This window comes from Solea solea, chromosome 9 (genome assembly GCF_958295425.1).
Source record: "Solea solea chromosome 9, fSolSol10.1, whole genome shotgun sequence".
Taxonomy (NCBI): Eukaryota; Metazoa; Chordata; class Actinopteri; order Pleuronectiformes; family Soleidae; genus Solea; species Solea solea.
This window is the reverse complement of record NC_081142.1, coordinates 19,063,162-19,083,582: the sequence shown is the minus strand read 5'-3', so window position 1 is coordinate 19,083,582 and position 20,421 is coordinate 19,063,162. Positions and strand designations below refer to the sequence as shown.

General features: G+C 38.5%; 2 protein-coding genes across 2 annotated transcripts; one reads left to right on the top strand and one right to left on the bottom strand.

Moving 5' to 3' along the window:
• Nucleotides 1-2,287: 2,287 nt before the first annotated feature.
• On the top strand, nucleotides 2,288-16,412 carry slc25a24 (solute carrier family 25 member 24). Its single transcript, XM_058638502.1, has 10 exons — nucleotides 2,288-2,826; nucleotides 7,908-8,034; nucleotides 8,194-8,281; nucleotides 9,883-9,994; nucleotides 11,821-11,979; nucleotides 12,286-12,438; nucleotides 13,221-13,328; nucleotides 14,142-14,309; nucleotides 14,436-14,586; nucleotides 15,409-16,412. The coding sequence occupies exons 1-10, from the start codon at nucleotides 2,644-2,646 to the stop codon at nucleotides 15,588-15,590; spliced, it is 1,431 nt and encodes a 476-aa protein (XP_058494485.1). The 5' UTR covers nucleotides 2,288-2,643; the 3' UTR covers nucleotides 15,591-16,412.
• LOC131465650 (transmembrane protein 69-like) lies at nucleotides 15,936-18,915 on the bottom strand. The gene is made up of 3 exons (XM_058638503.1): nucleotides 18,795-18,915; nucleotides 18,091-18,135; nucleotides 15,936-18,002 (listed from the first exon to the last, which is right to left on the bottom strand). Exons 1-3 carry the CDS (start codon nucleotides 18,795-18,797, stop codon nucleotides 17,256-17,258), a joined length of 795 nt encoding a protein of 264 aa, XP_058494486.1. The 5' UTR covers nucleotides 18,798-18,915; the 3' UTR covers nucleotides 15,936-17,255.
• Nucleotides 18,916-20,421: the final 1,506 nt, after the last annotated feature.

The following is a 20,421-nucleotide window of genomic DNA, read 5'->3' as shown; positions in this document are numbered from 1 at the left end:
CAAATAAATATCACCAGATCAGCAATTTGTGGCATCTCTAACTTTCTGATGTTTGAACTTCAGGAGCTCATCTTGACCATGTCTATGTGCCCAAATACATTTCAGTATATACATGCAAACACCAAGGAAAAGAAAACTGAATAACTAAAATATATTGCCTATCTCAGTGTCCTTGAGATTAACTTGTTAACAGTTTTATATTGTTTTATTTATTTATTATTCTAATAAGCAAGCGGAAATGACTATCACATAGAAATGATTGTGTTAGAAACAAGAGGATGCTTGTGTAAATATTCTGTTATAAACTGAATTGCACGTTTCTAATCAAACATTAATTGTGTGTACAAGTGAGCATAGCTTTCGATTGAATACGACTTAGAAAGTGTGGGTGTATTTAAAAAAAAAAAACCCCAACACATTTTGTTCTGCTTTTATTTTGAAGTACCTATGGATTAAGCGGATGCAGTGATGTCGGTCAGTATTTTGACTGTAGATGAAATGAAGCCCGCCTTTTCCCCTCTATCGCCTCCTGGCGGTCAGTCAGGACAACAGCAGCACAGGTTGATGAGACGAAAAGAAACCTGTTACCAGCTGTTACCATGTACCAGTGTGGCTCATATGTAGCAATTGTCGCCACCCTGTGAAATAATGTAGGTACTGCCATGATTCATTTGATTAGTTTTTTTATAGGTTTATTTATAGACATCTTTAAGAACTGTGGGAACCACACTAGGAGACTTTTATTTATGAGTATGTAAAAAAATGTCTACAAAATAAGAGTTAGTAGTTAATAAGGTTCGCCACTTATGACCTTCAAAATGGCCGACAACACCATCCCCCCAATTAAAACTTTTGAGTATATGTTTTGACAGAGGCATCTCTGAGATTCCTGTGGGTATGACTCAGAAAACTTAAATTACTCACAATAACTCAGCTGGGATTATAGGGGCGCATAGCCAATCCACTCCACTTTATTTATATAGCACGTTTAAAAAACACGTGGTTGACAAAGTGCTGTAAACTGATTTTTTGGGGATATGATTCGTGATATAAAAGGGAATTGTAATTTTTTTACACCTTTATTCTCAATTTCATTTGAAAAAAACATGATTACTGCGTGACGTGTAGATATGTGTGAAACAAAGATGTTCTCTTCAGTCTGTAGAATAAGATGTGTAAAGGTCAAGACAATAATTCATCTTATAATTTAATTTTGACACACATTTTGGCTTTAAAAAAACGTTGTGCTGCTAATTTGTAAATTGCAGTATCGCTGTATTTTCAATTAATGTTCAGCCTCGTACACCGCTTGAAAACTAAGAATACACTTTAAATCATTAATACAATACATCATAAAATACAACACAAAGACAGACAGAGACCACACAATTACCATGCTGGGTTAAAAGCCAAAGAGTAAAAGTGAGTTTCCAGGGTTGGGGCCAGTTGTGAATTTACATGTCATGCAGCTTATTCAAAATTAAAAACAAATCTCATTTACAAGAGATGAATAACTAAATAAACATTTGTAATGATGACTATAGCTTTTGTATGACCACATGACACAAAGAGAAATTCCTTCAGCTGGTTTGACCCAGTTCTAGTCCCAGACAATTGAGGGAAGACACAAGGTCACCCTCGTTGGATGATATATGTATGAGCCCAAAATCATGACAAGAAAATGAAAATAAAAGTGTTTGCTCTGATATGGAACAATATGTAGTTTGCAATAAAAACTGTTTTTATGATGCAAAATTAATCTATAAATACACATTTAAGCAGTCATGAGTACCTAAAAGGGATACTTGAGTAAAATTACAAGTATCTTATACTATAATATTACTTAAGTAAAAGTACATGACATTTACTGTACTTAAGTATCAAAAGTAATTTTCTGATATAAAATGTACTTACAGTAAGTTTTAGATATAAAAGTATTAAAAAAGCTCAGTGGTAGGGTGAGTTGTCTTTCAATTGGAAGTAAGTATGTGTGTATATATATATACATATATATACAGACCATTACCAACTCTTCTTCTTATTTTATTTGGTAGTAACGAGTAACAAAGTTAGTAAGGAAATGTAAACGTGATTTTTGTGATTAAGTACAGTAACGAAGTATTTGTACTTCGTTACATTACAACACTGCATTTAAGTGACGGGCCGCATTGAATTGATAGGGGGGGCCGCGAGTTTGAAAGCTCTGGTTTAAATTTGGATTAAAAAAGAGCCACAGAGTAGCAGCAGTGTGTGTTTTGTAGTTGAAGGGTGTGTCCCTCCAGTGTGTGTGCGCAGTAAAGGAGGAGGTCTTCCCAGGCAAACTGAACCAACTCGGTCCACTTCTGTTTTCTCCTGCTACCTCATCCACCAGCCGCTTCCTGCAAACATCTCTCTCCGTGTTTATTTACCGGATCTTATGACGACTTTTCTACCGCTTGTACAATCTTCCGCGCTGAGGAAATCTCTGTGAAATCTCCCTGTAAGCTGCTCGAAACCAGAAGTGCCAACCACAGGAATCGGTTTGTGAACGCGCTCGTGTGCGTCTGTGCGCGCGCATTTGTGTTTCCACTGCAGTTTAATTGCACTCTTGTGTTCTCGTGCCTCTCTCTTCGGCCCTCGGTGGATTCCACTCGCGGTGCGACCATGTTTGAAGCGTCGAGGAAGCTGTTTTTCACGGACTGTCGCTGTGCTGGAGGAGATGCGTCCAACACTTATGAGGAGCTGTTCGCCAAACTGGACGCGAACAAGGATGGGAAAGTGGACGTGTCCGAGCTCAAGGCAGGGCTCGCTGCCATGGGCATCAAGACCGGCAGAGGAGCAGCTCAGGTAAAAAGTACAAACACAGAGTTCACACAGGGACAGAGAAGTTGGCTCTAATACTTATTGAAGTACTGCATTCCAGAACGAAACAAACAAGCTCAGCTTTAACCCTCCCTAACTATTAGAGATACTTTGTTTACTCACTGTATAAAGCGTACCCAATTGTGCCCTTAGGGCCATGGTTCTCAAACTGTGGTATGTGTGCCACCAGTGGTATGCCAGTTTCCAGTTTCTGGTGGTACTTGGAGGAACATTTAGAAATACTGTTCTACTGTTTATACTGGATATGTGGAATTTGAGCAGAGTGCATAAAAAATTAAACAAATTACCAAAAAATTATAATAACGTGCTTCCCACGGGTCCTTGAAAACCTTGAAAGTTTGTGACTAATGCCCTAAATTGGCACTGGCTAAAGCCCGTGGTAATACTTCTGCACACATGCCATGTTGCATATCGCGGACCCTTGTATACTTGTGCGTCCGGGTCCTGCAGTAGCTCCCTTGACCACTGGGCACTGGGTGGCAGTACACGTCTGGTCGCAGGGAATAGGACACATTCCTACCAAAGAAGAAGAGAATAATGCTACAGCTCCATCGGACACGTCTGGTTCAAGCGGCTCACAGCTGAAAGCCCCGTCAGGCAGGGGAGTCGGGGTGTCGGGGTGTCAGCCGGATTGAGGCTTGGGTGACGTGCTTGGTGAGCAGGGCTCACACTTATACCCATGCGCACCCAACATGCTCTTTGCGCCGGGTTACAAAATTTGGGCTACTTGTGCATTGATGACACAATTCGTGCTTCAAAGGAGTGAACACTTCGCGTCTTAAGAAGGGTTTTTGGGATCACAAGTAACATCTGGCCTGCTGACGTCAGACTGTGGGTCAAGGTGTGAAGCTGTAGCAGGTCAGATATGTAAGGAGGAGCTTGAACATGCAAGGCTCTAAAAGTGAGGGTCAAGATTTTAAAATGTATTCTAAAATTCACTAATAACCAGTTAAGTGAGGCTAAAACGAGCATTATATGTTGACGTTCTAAAATCAAGTGAGTTGAAGGGAAAACTTCCCGTAGACCTCCATTCAAACAAAATTGACTCCATGATTTATGCTCATATGCCCTCAAGCAAGGCAGTATACTTCAGACTGCTGCAACATGTCAAGCCAGTGTGTGAGCATTCCTGTCTTCTCAGCACGTTACTTACATTACATGTCATTTAGCAGACACTTTTATCCAAAGCGACTTACAAGGGAATTGAGTTACAACCTGCCAGGGGTGGAGTTGAACTGATGACCGTGATGTCTCTGCACACAGGGGTACCGGTCTTAACCACTGAGCCACTCCACCCCACTTAAAAAAAAAGTAATGAGATATTAATTAAAATAGTGGTTCTCAAACTTTTTATACCAAGTGCCACCTGAGAAAGTATTGAGCTCTTGGAGTAACACCATTATCACCAACGTTAAAATACAGTGGTGTAAATAGGTCGGGCAAAGTCGGCTATGGACGTTTCACAGGAGGCAGATTTATTCCCAATAAGGTAATTTACTCTCTCATCATCATCCTCTTTCTCACACATGCTTCACACACTGATATAGTTAAATTAGATTTGGGTGGAGTGAGAGATAAGGTGACTTTCTGATCACATACCCTTGTATATACAGGAGAACAGTATTTCTGATTTTCCTCCAAGTACCACCACAGGAAGCTTGCGTACCACTGGCGGTACACGTACCACAGTTTGAGAACCATAAACTTAAACATAACCTTAAAGGCATAAGACTCTTAAATATTTAAAAAAAAAGTCAAATTCTCCATGCCGAAAATTGATACAGTGAAATATCGCGATGTTATATCACTTTTGAGACACAGAGTATCAATTTCTTTTTGTATATTAACTTTTAACTAATGTTACAAATAAACATTAAACATATTTTGGATTACTATATTGCAATATATGATTTAGCAAATACTAAGTTTTGCAATATTGTGATAATATCTTACGTGACTTAAATATTGTGGTAATATCTAATCGTGACTTAACCCTAACCCTAACTCTAGACATTGTATTTTATCAGACATGTTTAAATGCCTTTTAATGTATTACTTTTATGTATGTATATATGTTCATGACGTAGGTTATTTTTATAGACTTTATGTTAACAACAATTATCCTAAACCCTTAATTATAAGTCTCTTGTTCAGCAGTTAAATCCATGAATGAAGAAGGGTTTTAAATGGGATTAGTTTCCTGTAAGCAGCTTTTTAAATAAACCATCATAGAAGAAGACACCCAGTTTGACTCCCAACTAACAATTATTTTTATAATCGATTAATCTGGTGATTATTTTCTTGGTTATTCGTTTTAGTCCATAAAATGTCAGAAAATGTTGATTGGTGTTTCTCAAACCTCCAAACGATGATGTTTTAATGATTTCTTTGTTATATGGAGCAAAGAAACCAGCAAATATTCACATTTAAGAAGTTGAAAAATCAGAAAATCTGTTGTGATAAATTGAATAACAAACACTGGAACTGAGTAATCCATTTTCAAAATGCCTACTTTCATTTCCTCAACCTTTTCTAATACAGTTTTTAGCAGAAACAAATCAACTTCAATTTATTCCCAACAACTATATTTGTCTCATGTGGGGTAATTTGTTAAGAGCAGCATGGTGAAGACACATAGACACACAGTGCTTCAAATAAAAACACTCCCCTCACACACACACACACACACACACACACACACACACCTAGGGACAGTCTCAGGGCGGTGCCCTGAGACTGTATATCTTGTTGTTTTTATAGATCATTGCCATTGAGAGTTGGCTTTATATATCAGCAAACTGTCGATTAGTTTAACTCATAAAACGTGTTCGTAATGCTCAAGCATTGAGTTGAATAAATTTGGCGAATAGGACCTTTTTAACAGCAGGTATTTGTCAACATGAAATATTAGGACATACTTAGTTGACAACCTTTAGAAGCAGTTTTTTCAGATTCTTTTTTGTAATAGTCATTATAGCAATGCATAAACAGCAAATCCAATGATGGCCTATGGTGACCTTTTTGACCACTGTAATGTAGACCGCCTGTCATAAAAACGAGAAATAAATAATCAGATATTAACCATTACAGAAACATAAAAACATGAATTTGATAATTACCAATGCTGTTAATTTGGGTGGTGTAATACATTTGTTGCACTGTATATCTTATTATTTAACCCAAAACTATTAAAAACAGTATAAAATCAACATAAACAATGGCACAGGTTTGAAAGCACAAACAACAAAATGGCTGATGGTACTTGTGAGTGACTGTACAGAGCAGACTGTAAAAGGGGAAAAGCTGCATCTGAATTCCTTTAAAGTGTCTCAAAGTTCAAACTGATGTTTCATTAGTTTACAAAGGCCCCTCCCTTTGTAACCGCATAACTCTGCATTTCTGCATCTCATCAGTTGAGACTGATAACTTAATAAAAAGTATGAGTCAGGTAGAGGACAGTGTTGGTGCTGTGTGTGACCATGTGCTGTAAAACACGAGCCAGCTCTAATCGTGCAAGTGCAGGATAATAATATGATAAGAAGTCATAAACGTGTGCACCGGCTGCTTCTCAAACAGTCTCATTTGACTAGTACTGTAGTGGAGTCATGATAATGTTCATTCAAATGAACAAAGAATGTTATGTCATGTTTGTTATTGAGGATTCTTTTATTTTCCAAATGTACTTGCTGCCGTATGGAGCATGTTTACCCTTATAATACTAATAATACAATAATACTAATAATTACAATTCACGGTATTATTGCAATGACTGAAATAAAATTTTATTTTAGGTCCTTGAACTCAAACAAGCGTCAACTTCGGTCTACGTTAACGTTGGTCAGAAACGTCGCAGATAGGATACATATTTTGTAGTGAAAAATAATACATTTTGAATTTTAAAATACAGGATTTTCATGTGATCATGAAATCTGATAATTGCAGTAAGCTATATTGCGATTTTATGGAGATTTATTGAGATTAGGGCATGGTTTCGGGCTCTTTACGACTCTTAAATATAATAAAAATAGAAAAATATGAGATGAAAGCACAAGTATACCCGTGAGTGAAATAAAATGTCAAAATGAAAACAACATGGACGGCTATTCAAATTACAATAAAATATCATAAACATATTATAATAACGTGCCAAGTGTGAGGGGAAACTCCACAACTGTACAAAGAAGGAATACATTTAATATCTATATCTAATGTCTAACCAGAAATACAAAATCAGCAACAATGAACAGTGCAAATGAGCCATTTTGTTCCAAATAAATAGGATATGGTCTATGGGAAAATATCTTTTGGATCAATAAATAAGTATGTACTCATAAGACAATTAACATAAGCGTTAAATGAAGTTGTAATTAATTTGTCAAATATACACAGTATCATAAGAAAAAGTCTGGTTTATCTATTTAAACCAGTAGCAGTAGTATTTGCTGTTGTCACTTATTATATATATTATATGTCACAAATTGGGTCACAAACTATAATTTATCATCTTCAAAAAATCTTAAATCAATTTTGGGCAAACAATCTTTTAAAGTATTGACTTGTGAAACTGTTAGTCACACTGAGGTTTGGGCAACAAATCCGGAATCAGGCCGTTGCTATGCAACAGTTTGTGTCAACAACACAGTAAGAAGTAACAGAGGGAAATTCTCTTACTGATCTAGGACAGAGTTTATTCTCACTCTACAGAAGAGTGAAAAAAGGTTGAACTGGTGACAGCAAAACAGTAGATTTAAAGCAGCACAAACTATGTCAGGGTCAAACAGCAGCAGATAATGAGGCCAAGTCGCTGAGCTCACACAGGAAGTGAGTTGAGATTAAGACGAGCAACGTTTCTCTGTGCTATTCTGCCACCGTCTGGCAGACCTGAGCAGCTGTTGGTTGAGGAGGAGATGGGAGACGTTCCTCATGTCAGAGCAGAACCAAAACCTCTGCCTCCACTCAGTGAGGAGGTCAGACACATGGAGGAAGGACATGACGAGACTGGATTGATAGATTAAGATTAATATTCTTTTTTTTTTTCCCTTCAGAAAATAGTTTCTTCTGGAGACTCGGACAAAGATGACGGCCTCGACTTCACCGAGTTTTCCAAATACTTAAAGGAGCATGAGAAGAAATTAAAGCTGACCTTCAAGAGTTTGGACAAAAACAATGACGGTTTGATTTTCCTTTTTTATCCAACAAATTCCTTTTTTTATGTACATATATATATATATATATATATATATATATATATATATATATATATATATATATATATATGTATATATATACAGCACACTCACTAACAGACGATTGTGTTTTCATTTTCAACAGGTCGGATAGACTTCCTGGAGATAAAGCAGTCACTTGCTGATCTGGGAGTGGACATCAGCCAGGAGAATGCAGAGAAGATCCTTAAAAGGTTATTTTTGTTTTCGAAAAATTGCATTTTTAAGCAAAAGCTTAAGCAGCTTTAATGTGGTGCAGCGTGCTGAAGGTGGGGAACGGTGTGGTCTGTTCTGATAACCACTCGTGTGTGTCATTCGGCTGGTGAGTGAGCTGATAAAGTGCTGGCACGATGGATGCCCCTATACTGGATCTGTAGTGTAAATAGCATAGGCCTGTCAAACAATACATTTTTTTAAATTTAATTGATACGATTAATTACATATTTATCACAATTTTCACCAGTTTTCAAGTCCATATTAACAATTTAAAGAAACTTTTAGCAGTGTTTCTTGATTGGGAATCAAATGAATGCCAAAAAAGTTACTTTAATGACCCTTAATTTCTAGATTTATTTGATTATTTCAAATCAAACACAATGTTTACTTTAGGAGTGAGTCATACAGGCTGTGTTTTAGGGTTGAGCAGATAAAAGAAGCGGGCTGCAGCGTTCACAGACGCAGGTCATGAAGAGACAACAAATACAAGTACAAACACACACGGAGTGGAGTGGCCCTGGAGACCACTTTACCACTCACTGTACATGCCGACCACCCAGGTGTGAATAAAGCCAAGAATATTGCAAATATTGTGAAACATTAGGGAATGGTATTAAAATTTAGGGTTGCATCAGGAAATAATTATTTATGGCAGGGCAGAACTGCCACAGGGAGAAGAACAATTAAATCTCTATATAGAATAAATATCAAATTTTTATGCAAATAACACTTGGACTTGGAACAGCCTATTAACTATTATTCCTTGTCCAGTTTCCTGAGGCATATGGCTTAATGATTTAACTTGAATTTGACCAGATAAATTAAAGTCAGTCGGTCATCATCTACCGCTTTATCCTCCACCAGAGGGTCGCGGGTGCTGTGCCAATCTCAGCTACATCGGGCGATAGGCGGGGTACACCCTGGACAGTTCGCCAGTCCATAGCAGGGCCACACACACATAGCGATAAACAACCATTCACTCTCACACTCACTCCTATGCTGAATTTAGGGTGTCCTATTTACCTAATAGACTGTGGGAGGAAGCCGGAGAACCCGGACAAAACCCACGCACACATGGGGAGAACATGCAAACTCCATGCAGAAAGATTTCTGTGTGGACATAATAAATAAATAATAAATGTTTATATTTAACCAAACTGTGTAGCTTTTTGTTTATTTTATTGTAAAAACATAGTGTGGTAATTTTTTGTTACTGTGGTGATCATGAATATTTGCCTTAAAGTCATTGAAAAGTCAGGAAAACTATTGATAAATATGTGTACACACCCTGTAATTCAGAGTGTGATATATTTTGCTTTTACATTCTAATATAATAATTATAATAATATAAAAATGTTGCAGATACATTTGCATATGAAGCTTGTAAAAGAAGATTATTGTGTCGAAATATATATGTTGAAAATACTGCTGTGTGTATCTTTATGTTGTGTAACCTGGCCCCTCACTTAAGATTTGGAGGAACAAATGAAATACTACGAAACTACTGAGTCAGTATCTCTGCATGTCGTCACCCTGGACATTTTAAATAATGTTTCTTCTGTTTTTCTTTGTCATGCAGTATCGACGTGGATGGCACCATGAGTTTGGACTGGAATGAATGGAGGGAGCACTTTCTGTTCAACCCAGCCACAAATCTGCAGGAGATCGTCCGCTACTGGAAGCACTCCACGGTGAGTCATAGATGTCTAAATACTGTGTGTGTGTCTGTGAGAGAACACACACACACAGAGAGACAGAGACAGAGACAGAGAGAGAGAGAGAGAGACAGACAGAGACACAGAGTTCCACCACTTGTCAGTAGGGGGTGCTGCAGCACCCTCAGCACCCCACTTCCATTGTCCCTGCTTTTAATTGTTAACATAGGTGCCGAAACACAGCCAGCCTGAACCGGGTCTTAATTAATTCAGACTGAAATTTTCCAATTATATAACTATATTCATGACATATATATGGCTCTGGAGTAAAAACTGTTCAGGAATCTTGTGGTGCGTGGTTTAATGGATCTATTTCCAGAGGGCAACAGTTCAAAAAGGTGATGGGGAAGATGGAACGAGTCTTTGAGGATGTTGTATGACTTCTGCAGCAGTGTCTGGTTGTGGGGATGTTCTTTGTGTGCGTATGTATGTGTAACACTGTGACGGGGACAATTATTGCATGCCAGCTCCAGTCAATGCCTAATCTCTGACATTTTCTGTCACTGGTACAACCTGCAAGGTTAAATGAACCTGTCGCTGCTAAACTTGGCAGAGATGAGCTAATTTAATTTGGTGACCTGTGGCGGGATTAGCTCTTCAGTGGGATTGGATCAGGTCAAGAAATCGAGGGAAGTGACTCTGGAACAGGATAAGCCAGGAGTGAGAGTGAGACGAGGCGTCTGTGAGAGTCAGTCAGTGGTCGGTAATATCAGCGAGAGCTTCCCATCACCACCAGTATTCAGCTGCACACCCTCTTACCTCAAACCAGACTGGATCTGCAGACCCTCAGGTTCTGACTGGACTTGTTGTTAGTATCGTGTAAAGGATTGAGTTCAGCTGAGGCTGCACAATCTTGGAACAAGGGATTGAGATGGTCATGGCTCTGATGATGCAGCAGCAGCAGCAGCATCAGAAAGACTGGTTTTTCCTCACTTTTGAGGATCATGGTGGGATCTATGAGATGGAGCTGGACATGGTAGGTTTGGGTGTTTTTGAACTCTCCAGTTTGCCACTTGGTTATAAAATCAATATCATGAATGTGTACCATGAACCTTCAATACAAAATTAGGTGCATTTCAGTCATCAATGTTGTCTCTAAGGTGATATGTTTCTATGTCTCTAGGGTGATAAGACGATTTTTTTCCACCCATGTTTTGATTCGGCCTTGTTTAGTTTATTTAGTTGAATTGTTGCTGGTGACTTATCAGGATTGTGTAATAATTTACTATATTTTTTTATATTTTTAAATACTATATTTTTTTTATATTTTGCCTGTGCCTCTGTAGATCCACTGTAAACTTAGCCATAATATTGTTCAAATTGCACTTATTTCAACAAAAATTGCACTTATCTTTCTCAAGAAATTTCCAATTGTTCAAAATATGTTTTGTAAAAAGATACTTCAAGTTTGATACCCCTGATCTATGCACTATGCAAAAACACAAAACTGTAATGACTTTGAATGTTTTACCTCCGTTAACTAGGTTTTTCTGGAGCAAAAATCAGTATTTGTTGCCTGACATTTATCATGATTATTATCAATATGACTCATATGATTACCTTTTTGGCCATTATGTGCAGTCCTATCCCTGAAAATAGTCCTAGTCCTGCCCACATTTTATGTTTTTTTTGCAATGCCATACAATGATATAAATAATCATGGACATGGACTTATGCACTTATGCAAGAAAACAATGATATGGTGTGTGTACGTGTTCCTGCTCTTACGTTCTAGGTGAAGCTGAACTGAATTGAATGAATATATCCTTGACTGTCACTGTTTTACCTTTACCTGTGGGAAGGTGCTGGACATCGGGGACAGCCTCGCCATCCCAGATGAGTTCACAGAAGAGGAGAAGATGTCTGGTTTGTGGTGGAAGCAGCTGTCGGCAGGAGCCATGGCGGGTGCTGTGTCCCGTACAGGAACTGCCCCGCTGGACAGAATGAAGGTCTTCATGCAGGTGTGTTTAGTATTTTAATCCGCTGTTTGTTCAGAATCGGTTTATTGGTGTCAATATGATTTTTTACAAAGCAGATTTTTAGCGTCTTTTTAGATAGGCTTTTACTTAGGGTTGATTTTAATTTGGGTTTGACAACTGTGCGTAGTTTGTGCTCTTAATTTTCCTTGCTGAGTATTTTATTTATGAGTGCACAGCACTTTGTGATTTTTATCTGTGAAAAGTGCTACATGAATAAAGTTTACTCACTTATTTACTTGTACTTGTATTAAATTAGAGGCTTATAGACACTTTTCTTATTATTCACAGGTGCATTCATCTAAGAGTAACAAAATCAGTCTGGTTGGTGGTTTCAAGCAAATGTTAAAAGAAGGAGGCGTGGCTTCGCTGTGGAGAGGAAATGGCGTCAACGTCCTGAAGATCGCCCCCGAAACGGCCATTAAATTCATGGCGTATGAGCAGGTGAATATGTTTCACTTCCACTATTTTACAGCCAAATGCAAGTTAATTATAGTGTGTTATGAGTAACTAGTGCACGAGCATCAACTGACTCAGCGTCGTGTGCACAGACGGCACAGTGACACATCACATTGACAATAACTGTTGCCGTGGCAAAGCGAGCCGGACACACTCAAACATGTTTTTGTATCTTAGTGAGGACACATCATTGACATAATGCGTTCCTTACCTCACTCTAACCCTAAAACCAGGTCTTAACCCTGAAAAAGCCCTTTACATTTGAGGGGGCCAAGACAAAATGTCCTCACCAACTTAGTTTTTTGCATTTTTTGGATCTCACAAAGATATAAATACAAGTACACACACACAGATGTCTCTTGAGCTGGAGATAATTACATCTGATATTACTTAATAAAGCTTGAGTTTTGTTGTTTCTGAGGACTTTTGTTTTATGGTAATTACTGAAATCCTCTTTACATGGAGATAGACATCCATATCTTAAGTTGTCTGGGGAAAGAAAAGAAGAAAATCAGGTGTCACCTGTGAATCACCTGTAAGAAAAAACTAAACATTATCTTAATGACCGGACCTGCGGGTACGTCAGCAAATGGTTTTTCATGTATAATTAGAGTTTTGCAAGGGTTATAGAGACAGACAACTTTATTTACGGCTATCAGCATGTAAAGAGAATTTCAACAAATAAAATTTTTTTTTTTATCAGAAGCAAAGAGTTTAAATGAGTTTTTCCCAGTATGCCTCACTCCTGTGTCACTGTGTTACATCAGTATAAGAAGATGCTGTCCAGTGAGCCAGGCAAGGTCAGGACCCATGAGAGGTTCATCGCTGGGTCACTGGCTGGAGCCACAGCACAGACTGCCATCTACCCCATGGAGGTAGGCAGAGATGGAGCTAACAACAGGGAAACATGCACTGTTTCTGTGTTAATATGGCACTTTTATTTACCCAGGCCACACATGACCTAACCTGACCTGTGTTGTATGTGGCTATATTGTATGAATGGACAGTATTTGTGTGGCATTTCTTTCTGTGTACCCAAAGATTATAAAATAATCCCAGAAATTGTTTTAATGAGTATTTAGTGATGTTTATTGTACTTGCCAGACTTTCAGAATGTGGCAAACAGAGTTAAGAGTACATTCAAGTGTCATTCTCTCCCTTACATCATTTGATTCACATTGTGAATTGTGAATTCACATAAAATGTCCTATGTGAAGCAAAATAGAGGCATACAGATGCTTTCCTAGGTAAAAATACATTTTGAGTACAACACATTACAAATATGAATAGAAAATATGCTTTCAATCATGTAATACTTACTACGTATAGCATGGCCAGCCCAACAAAACTTTTTTACCACAACTCTAATCATAACATCACAATGTAGGATCAAGTATTTCCAGCCACAGACTATTAATTTAAGGCCTTAATTTATAAACCACCACAAAATAACTTTTATTCATGCCTTTGCATACAATAATAATGTAGTTGTGAGATGCAAAACTGAAAATTTAAAAAAGAAGGCTCACCTACATTACATCAGGACACTCTAGGGGGCTTAGCCCAATCACTGACTTTTAGGCTTTAGAGATGGTCATAGAGGGTTAGTACAGTAGCCTGCACCATCATGAGTAACCAAACTGAAAATGTTACCTTGTAAAGCATAGTAAGGATTTCTCTCTATTCAGGTGATGAAAACCCGCCTGACTCTGAGGAAGACCGGACAATACTCAGGAATGTTTGACTGTGCCAAGAAAATCGTAAAAAATGAGGGATTGAAGGCATTTTACAAGGGCTACGTTCCCAATATCCTGGGCATCATTCCCTACGCTGGTATAGATCTGGCTATATATGAGGTACGTGGAAAGTAAAGATGTACAGTATGTAATCTTTCCTACACATCTGTTTTCAAAAAGCTGCTATTTGATAACACAGCTTTTCAAATGGTACACACACAAACCATACATGCATCCTATCCTCAGAGCTTGAAGAACCTCTGGTTGTCCCGCTACGCCAAAGACACAGCCAACCCAGGTATTCTGGTCCTGCTCGGCTGTGGTACCATATCCAGCTCATGTGGCCAGATAGCCAGTTACCCTCTGGCTCTGATCCGCACCAGGATGCAGGCACAAGGTAAGTTAAACCAAATATACAGTAAGAAGTGTGAAAGTCACATGACGTGTGTGTTTTATTGAGGATTTTATGTCTTTTGTTACTCAACTCTTGTAAAATTCCCAACAAAACACACACACACACACAGGTTTGTGCAGCTGTCATTTAACCCTTCTATTACCAATCCTGACACCACCAACAAGATTTGGCACGTGTACTTCTCACTACCGTAACTCCTAGACCGTTTGTGATATCGAGAACATTCAAAAACTATGGACTGGCGATCTGTCCAGGGTGTGACCCCGCCTTTCGCCCTATCTCAGCTGAGATTGGCACAGCACCCAGAGAGACCCTCATGTGGAGGATAAAGCAGTAGAAGACGGATGCAGAGAAATAGAGCTTTGTGCCTTGTGGTAGCCCTCAGGACTTCCACGCAACGACAAGATTCACCAGCGAGTCACACGTTTATGACATCAGCTTCTCAGTTCGGTCATTCCTAAATGGCTGAATAACTGCCAGATATCGAAAGTGAAAGTTATCTTGGAAAAGGGGGCAGAAGCACTCAGTCATTGTTTGACAATTCCACAGCCATAAAATAGAAATAAATCCAGGCAGCCTGATTATCATGGTCATAAGAAGGTTAAAGGTCTCCCATTGACTTGCAATCATTTGGACAGCCTAACCTGTGCATTATCCCTAACCTGAACTATAACCAGTTAACCAAAATTCAAATCACCCTAAACCTTAACCAGTTCCTCAGAAATGAAGTTCTGTGTGTTTATGCCAGAAAAGAGCTAACAAAAATGTTTTTACACACATTTGATTCAAACTCTCTTCTCTCAGCATCCGTGGTGGGCTCAGAGCAGCTGCCAATGAACCTCATGGTGAAGAAGATTGTGGAAAAGGAAGGCTTCTTTGGACTTTACCGTGGCATCTTGCCCAATTTCATGAAGGTCATACCGGCCGTCAGCATCAGCTATGTGGTCTATGAGTACATGCGGTCTGGCTTGGGGATTCAGAAGTAGGAAGCGGAGTCATCTGTGACGACCAGAGAGCGAAAGAACGTACAGTGGCAGTTTTGTATTTCAAAGCACTTCCCTCCTTACAAATCCAGAGAAACTGTGATAAGAACGTGTTTACCTGTTGCCCGTTTACCTGGACTCAGACTCTTGCACTGTAGACGTTTTACAACGACTCCAGAACTGTGGCTGTTTTAAAATGAATAGACGTCTACGGTGTTTCTGCCTGTGTGGAGTTAATTCAGGCTGCATTTGTGACGCCCTCAAATATTTAAGTGCACTGTCAGTCTCAGGCCAGTTTACTGACCTTCCACTTAATTAACCAAAGACGTAGATAATCATAGATAACTGTTTTTTTTTTTTTTATTTCAAGGATTTATTTTTTACTTTAATTTGCTTTTAAGTCTTCAACAGACATACAGTATATGGACAAATATATTCGGACACCTCACCATTAAATCAAGGACGTATTCAAAACATATACAGTACTTGAATGTGGAGTTATCTTTTTGCCGCTATAATAGCTTCCACACAGGTGTTTTTACTGTCTCCTCGTCTAACACTAGTCCGACCAAAAGTCTCTCACTGCTCATTTCTGACACGGCTCACTGTAATCTCACCTTCGACCTTCACAGGTATGTTTGAGACACAGATATTCCTTTTGGCAGTGGATTTCACTCAAGTGTTGCTTTTACATGTTCAAGGAGATTAGTAAACAGTCAGTGCCTTATGTGATTTCTGTGTAATGTTCTTGCCTTTCTGTCCAGAATTTGGTGAATTAGATGACGGTGTTTTCAGTAATAAAAACATATTTGAATACAAACAGGAGACGGCGTGCTCAATCGTGTTTTAAATTGAATGAATATGTTGTATGAAAAACCCTCTCTTTTTTTAAACTGAGCACCATCTCTCACCAGAGCCATGCCATGGTTTGCAGACGATCCTCGAGGGTTTTAAGTAGAGATCAGCTCAGATCTTATGTAATACTCTTTTCCCCAGTGATGTCAATACTCGTGACAGAAGCTGCCTGACCCTGAATGTAAAGGGACTCAGTACTTTGTAACCAGGCGTCTGCTCGTACAGATTATTTGTGGTCCTATGTTTCTCATAACTCAAAGTAGTTTACCCAATAGTTTGCAGAGAGCAGTTTTGGTTCACTTTAACATTTGTTTTTTTGTTTACTTCAATCAATTGTTTACTTTCTGAATTATGCAGCTGACAGACAATTACGGGCAGATGGAGTCTTCCAATTGGTATTTTTAGATATAGGGGTGAACGAAAAAACCTTCAGGCCAGATTATGCAGATCATCCAGTCATCTAGTCTGGTCAGGACGGGGCCAGTCAAGTGAGAAAAATTCCAGTAGAGAAAAAAATTTTTGGGGGAAAAACAGTAGGGGTGGAGCGATATAACTCAAAACCACATTGTGATACCACAATACCAACATTCATGACGATTTTCACTGAATTTCAAAATAAATGTGTTTGTTTTAATATGTAGTTCACATTTAAAACATATTTATGAAGCAAACCTGACTATATACATTAAAGATTTGAGACTTCTGGCATAGAACATGACAGGACAATTAAATCATTTAAGTTGGATCACCAACATAAAAAGAAATGTCTCACTTTAAATATTCTTGTGCAATTAAGTCTGAGAAAAGTCTCTTTTATGGGTACATGTTATTTATGATGAGTGTACTGACTAGAGAAAGAAATGCCACTGCGGTGAAGATGGAGCGCAGAGCTTTGAACCAGCTGGGGTAAGTGGGCAACAGAGACAGGTCATAATGCAACGAGATTCCTAGTCCCATAATAATTGTGGTGGCGGCAGGAATGATGCTCTCACTCAGCAACATGGCCGCCCAGGCAAATAGGGAGGGAATCACACTGTTTGCAAGGTTTATCCAATCAGGTTTGGCTGGGCTTGTTTCAGGAAGCGCAAATCCCCAGCGAGCTCCACCTAAGAAAGAAGTAATGGAGGCACCATAAGCTAACTGTGCATAGGCCAGGTCTGGCAGGTAGCTTCCAGTCACAGACATGAGCAAAGGAGGGACCACAAATGGGACAAGCCCAGCAAAGCCCAGGTATATGGCAGGTTTGGGACCTTTCCACAAGTCCTTCATGTCATAGCGAAGTAGATCCAGCTCCCTTGGTGGGGGCTCAGGCTGCTGTCGCTTCTTCTGCCTCACAGCAGAAGAGTGGAAATTTTGATTTCTCACAAGAAATGGAGACACATAGGATTGAGTCAGGAGAAAGGGCCTGGACTTGATGAAACCATGGACAGGAGAACACGCTGCAAGTCCGATGTCCTTTTCTGCAGATGAGGCCCGGCAGGTCTGCAGAGAGCCATGGTAAGAAGCTCCGGTCAGGCCTGAAGTCCAGCATCTGTGCGCAGGACCCAACCAGGGCAAAAACTGAGAAGAAAAACCCCCCGAAACATAAGTTGAAGTTCGTTTTCAAAATGATTATTAAAAATCTTGGATATCAGAAATAGTCCTGTACCTTTTGAGCTGCAGAGGTGTTTCTTCTAACAATGATGGCGAGCATCTGAAAAATGAAATAGGCAGAGCAGAAACAATACACTCAATACATCATTTAATGAGTCAGTCAAAATTTAATATTGGGGAATTATGAAACAGTACTATGCAAAAGGGAAGTGTGACTATTTAAAGAACGTATAAAAGCTTCAAATTCTGTGTTTTTATTAATATATTGGTTTGATTGTTTTTATTTTTTTAACCAACAATTAAAACATTATGTGGTAATTCAGGACTTTAGACAGACACACAGATTTAGGACCCTGTACCTGTTACCCTTCCATTCGTTTGGACACCCTGACCAGAGCCCTATCCCTAACTTTTACCATAACCAGTTAATGCTTAACCTAACCCTATTTTAACATTTTCTGACTTTTTATGGACCTAACAAGTAGTCGATTAATCCATAAAATAATCGACAGATTAATCGATTATGTATGATTCTGCTGATCATGAGGTGTCTCACTACTACAGGTCCGTATGGACACAGCAGTGCTAAATCATGCCGAGGACGTCTGAAACATGAAGCTAACGCAACGGAACAAAGTACATATATACAAACATTAGACGTTCCACAGCCGACGCCTCGGTTATTACAGAACATTACAACACATTTATGTTGCACAGTCGCATTCATTTATCAGTGTTATGATAAAAAAAAACCCTCACCATTTATACACTTTTCATCCTCAGGGTCAGTACGGAGCTCGTAGGTGAGCTGGTGTCACCGTTTATTTCTGCCGTGTTCGACAAGAAAGAGCCGACTCCTTACTTCAGTTCCATATCAGTCCAGCGACTTCAGAAAGAAAAACTGTAATATAAAGCTTGTCGATTAATTTTGCTTAATATATTTACTTAATTTGTGGAATAGACTTGCTGCAATTGTGGTAGTAAATATTTTTATGCTTCACTCTTAATATCTCAATCCTAGTTATTTATGTCACGGTTTTAACTGCTGTAAATGCTATTTATTCAAATAATTAGTCCATATTCAAATAACAAAAAACAAAACAAAAATCAACATGTTAACATTTTTGTGCCACCTTGTAAAAATGATGCCCTGTATTATTTTTAACGTTTCCAACAATATTTTAAATTGAAAGCTAAACATTTATTGTTTAACAATAAAAATGAATAACTCTAAACGTTGGTTGCTGCATGCTTTTTATTTGAAAAGTTATTGTTTGTAAAATGTGCCATTTACAAAGAGCCAACACTGTTTTAGAAACAGTACAGTGGTCTTCAAAGTAGTGTAAAAAATAAAAAAAAAATAAAAAAATAATTAAAAGTCCCTCTCAGGAGGTGTGGTGTTTGGTTTGACCATCCTGGGCTACTGTAGAAACATGTTGGTGGTGCAACATGGCACAATACCCCAGACTCCTCTGTTAAATATTGAGATTTTAGACATTTCCCTGGTAATTGTTGGAGATTAACCCACGTTTTTAGAATTGTTAAGTCTTTTTAATTGATCTACATTTCGGCATTGCTCGGCTTGATTCTTGTGTCGGACGTCTCATGGTGGACTCTAGAGAGGAGGACCCACGGGAAGACCATGGATGAGGACTCATTCGTTCTGAGGTAAGGATCCTTAGTTCCAGGTGATTATATACCCAAATGAAAACATGATTATTCATGTTATATTCTATTTCTGTTGCTAGATCCACTTCAGTGAGGAAGGTAGTGATTAATTCATTCCTTAGCTAGTGTTTGTACATTTTTACTCCACCATCCCACTACAGCTAAGCAAAAAGCAAAACATAAAATACTACATTTAAAAAATGACACAGCATCATTAAGTTAAACTACTACTATGTTGTGATGATTAAGAACCCATCCCAGTGAGTTGACAGTTAATTGACACATACCTAGTTGTGAACAAAGTGTTTCCATGTCAGACAGCGCGTTGTTTAAATATTTGTGCTTAAAGGAGTGGACAGAGTGGCGCCGTTTACCTGTGTTTAGCCTAGCCTATGCTGCCACCTAGAGGCAGTCTTGTATAAAGTACTAGGGATACTTGAGTAAGTAAGTACAAGTATCTTTACCAGAAAATGAATTTGGTAGAAGTGGAAGTCACTTTTTTATAATATTACTTAAGTAAAAGTCTTAAAGTATATGACATTTACTGTACTCAAGTATCAAAAGTAATTTTCTGATTTATTTGGTTGTAACGAGAAACATAGACAGTTGAAGGAAATGTATTTAGGAAATGTAGTGAAGTAAAAGCTAAGGTTGCTAGAAATATAAATAACAAAGTAAAGTACAGATACGTGAATTTTGTACTTTGTTATATTACAAC